Raw genomic sequence first — 3855 nt, 5'->3', positions numbered from 1 at the left:
AGGCTTAATTATATCAACGATTTTGTCGGCTTGCATCGCGAGCTTGCCGAGTTCCAAGGTGTCGCCGATGACCAGGTGTGCTCTCACGTTCTCTGGTAAATGTTCCATGAAGATGGTTCTGAGAACCGTGTCGTTGCATTGCGAGCCTGCGAGATTTTTGATTTTTGCTAAAACGCGTGACGGTTTTTCATCCGAGACATCGTGTGATCGCGAAGCAAACGTCTAAGCTTTGTGTCGTCGGTTTCTCCGAATGTCTCTATGATGCGTTTTTTAAGCGCGTCGTATCTCCCCGTATCCGGCGGATTTTCGATCAAGTCCGCAACGAAAACTGCCGTCGTTTGGTCAATGTTCGATACAACATACCTGAATCTTGATTTGTCGCTAGTGACCTTGTAGTTTTCGAAGGTGCACTCGATCGTGGAAAACCATAATTTCGGCTGTTCTTTCCAGAAAGGCGGAAGCTTAATGTTGGCGGTGATCGAGGATACGTTGCCTCCGTTGTCCGGATTCCCTGGAGAAACATTGTTGGTCTGAGCGAGCTCGGCGAGGCGTTCTTGTAGATCAGCTACGGTTTTCTCGAGCTCAGCGTGTTTGGTCTTGATTTGTTCGTTTTCTCCCATATTTCCTCACGTCGTTGTCTCCGTTCGCACTTAAATCGCGGGTCACCAATGTCGTGATTTGTCGCCCGACACGTGGTAAAAAGTACTACACCGGGATCATTTACAAATCACTTACTAAATACTTTATTTACGTAAAGCTTACAAAATATAATGAGGATTATAATATGGATAATTGACACGATGTCTGTCGATGAACGTGAAATGCCACAGCAGCGGCGAACGAGCTACGGCACGAGGTTCACGTTCGACGTACGGAAAACGGAAGACGCACTAAAAGTCCTCGCGGGGAACGAGAGTCTGCTTCCGCGGACGCCGTGCGCTCGTGGTATTTGTCGGTGCTGTCAGATGGCGCGGTTTGTCGACTACTGTGGCCGCTTGGCGCCACTAGCGAGAACTGTCGACTAGGGAGTTCGTCCCTCTAGTTACCCCTTTTCGATGTGACTCATGGTACTACGCGTTCAAACTTGTTCGTAACGAGTTCGAGTCGAATATAGTCGTGTCTTGCACGAGCCAGAAGCAAGTCATAGTAGTCCGCGTCTCGCGCGAGCAGTACCGTTCTGAGAACGTTGAATTTGTGAAGTAAGACTCGTTAAACGCTGGGTTAATAGTCCGCAGCGAAATTAAGTTTCCGATCGTCTGGCGATCGCGTTTGGTAGTCGGTTTCGCGGCATTGGTGCCGTTCACCGTACAAGTATATGTTAAACGGACGAATCCTCGTCAGGATTCTACTCCGAGTCATTTGCGCATTATATCGCGTAGTTTTAAGCGCACGCGGTTTCAACCGTTGTAAATATGTATTGTTATCCAGTTAATAAATCGTGCACGTGAGACAATATAGCTGTGTGGACTTATTACCGTCTAGGGTAGAGCCCTACCCTACCGACGGATGTTAGCGGTTGGTGTATCGGAACACGCGTATCCCTCGAGGAGCAATTACCGACAGATACAATTGCCGAGAGTATACCGAACAGTTATAATTACATAAGCCCATCTGCTACATTTGGTGACCCCGACGTGATCGTCGTGATCGACGTGTTCGTTGTGCTCGATGTGAAATCGATGTGATTCGAATGTGATCCGAACGCGATCCGGACTGTGCTTAGACTCGGTTACATTCGTGATCCGAACTTTTCTTTGAACCCCGGCGCAGCAGTGACTATTTAGCCTGTGTGTACCGGTGATGGTGAATACACGTTCCACTAAGCGTGATAGTGACGAAGATTCTTCACCCCCTCAAGCAGCGGAAGACACTGCACTCATGGATACCCCGGTGAGTTCCCCGACGCAGGGAGATCCTGCGTCACCTCTTGTTGCTGCAAGATCCGGCAAGTCAATAATGCACCCGAAGATTCAGCCGTTTTCTAAGACTGATCCGGCGTTATGGTTTGTGCAATTGGAAATGGTTTTCGACATAGCAGGCATTATGGATGATGTCAGCCGTGTCAAATACTTAACCACCAATTTGGGGGATGCAGTCCTTGCGGATGTTCGTGATATAGTAATGTCACCTCCGGTTGACGGAAAATACGAAGCTGTGAAGTGCCGTCTACTGAAGATTTATGCTCCGACGCAGGACACCAAGATCCAACAGTTGCTGCGTAACGAAAAGTTAGGAGACGACAAGCCGTCCGTGTTTCTTCGCAGGCTAAGATTCTTAGCCGACAGTCAATACCAGGAATCGATGTTGCGCGCGTTGTTTTTGGACCAGTTATCGCACAGTGCACGTTCGATTCTCGCAGTGTCCGCACGTCTGACATTAGATCAGCTCACCGAGCAGGCTGATCTCGTTTACGAGCAGCTCAGATACATTTCTGCCCCGTCGGTGGCAAGTGTTTCAAATGAACAATCAGTGAGTGCTTCTGTGCCGCAACCGGTCGTTGCTTCTATTTCTAATCCGGACTCAGTGCTTTCCAGCCTCACTGCGCAGCTCGCGATGTTAACTACGAGCATTCAACGGCTCATAGCTGAAAATCGGCGTCCGGGACGTAGTCGTTCGCGCGGCAGACAATTTCAGCGCAGGAATTCGCGAAATCGCAGCGGTAGTCATAGTCAATCGCGCAACGGATTGTGCCGTTTGCACGCGAAATTCGGTGTGGCCGCGTATCGTTGTTATCCTCCGTGTTCCTGGGGCAAGTCGGAAAACTCCGCTCCCCAGTAATCACGGCGGCGGATTTCGGGGAAGCGTTTAAACGTCGCCTAATAGTGACGGATAGAAGTTCCGGTCTCAAGTGCTTGATAGACTCCGGTGCCGATGTCTCGGTGATCCCTGCTGGTCCTTCGGACCATGGTAAACGGCAGGAGACTCCTCTTTATGCTGCCAACGGTACAAAAATTGCTACCTTCGGCACGAAACTTTTAACGATGGATTTCGGTTCGTCGCGAGTGTTCCCGTGGGAATTTGTGGTTGCTGACGTGACTAGAGCTATTCTAGGAACGGATTTTCTAGATCATTTCCAGCTCTTAATAGACATTCACAATAAACAATTAATTGACACGGTGTCTTCGTCGTGCGTTCGCGGCGTTATCAGTTCGGTTGAGACACTCTCCGTTAGTCGAGTGCTGAATGGCAACCGTTTTCAAAGTCTCCTGAAGGAGTTCCCGGAGTTACAGCGCTCATCGTGGGTGCCTTCCAAGGTCGTCCATAATGTCACCCACTGCATCGAGACGACTGGTCCGCCTCTCACCGCTCGGGCTCGTAGGCTCGACCCGGAGAAGTTCAAGGCTGCGAAGCAAGAATTCGACGTAATGTTAAAAAACGGTATATGTCGACCGTCATGCAGCCCGTGGGCCAGCCCGCTTCATCTTGTGAAGAAGAAGGATGGATCCTGGCGTCCGTGTGGAGATTACCGGCGCCTGAATAACGTGACGATACCGGACAGGTATCCGATTCCGTTTTTACATGATTGTATGACCTTCCTGCATGGTTCGAAGATTTTCTCGACCATTGACCTGAAACGCGCGTATCAGCAGATACCAGTGCGCGAGCAGGATATTCCGAAGACAGCGATAATTACGCCGTTTGGGCTCTTCGAGTTCCCTTACATGACCTTCGGGTTACGGAATGCTGCTCAATCGTTTCAGAGGTTCATGAACCAGGTTGTCGCCGGCCTGGATTATTGTTCTGTATATATAGATGATATTCTCGTCGCGTCGTCGTCGGCGGACGAGCACGTAGAACATCTTAAGACTCTTTTTAGTAGGTTGCAGCGATACGGGTTATTGATCAACCCTGACA

At 49.7% G+C, this 3855-nt stretch overlaps 1 protein-coding gene across 1 annotated transcript; it reads left to right on the top strand.

The window, feature by feature from the left end:
* Positions 1 to 1800: 1800 nt before the first annotated feature.
* Positions 1801 to 3743, top strand: LOC108622773 (uncharacterized; the record flags this gene model as incomplete). The annotated part of the gene is made up of 2 exons (XM_018020854.2): positions 1801 to 2605; positions 2776 to 3743. Coding segments are annotated over exons 1-2 (1773 nt in total), but the record flags the coding sequence as incomplete, so codon positions are not given.
* Positions 3744 to 3855: the final 112 nt, after the last annotated feature.

Source organism: Ceratina calcarata, unplaced genomic scaffold, assembly GCF_001652005.2.
Source record: "Ceratina calcarata isolate Rehan_Ccalc_2016 unplaced genomic scaffold, ASM165200v1 scaffold2405, whole genome shotgun sequence".
Taxonomy (NCBI): domain Eukaryota; kingdom Metazoa; phylum Arthropoda; class Insecta; order Hymenoptera; family Apidae; genus Ceratina; species Ceratina calcarata.
The sequence above is the reverse complement of the archived record's forward strand: the minus strand, read 5'-3'. Positions and strand labels throughout refer to the sequence as shown.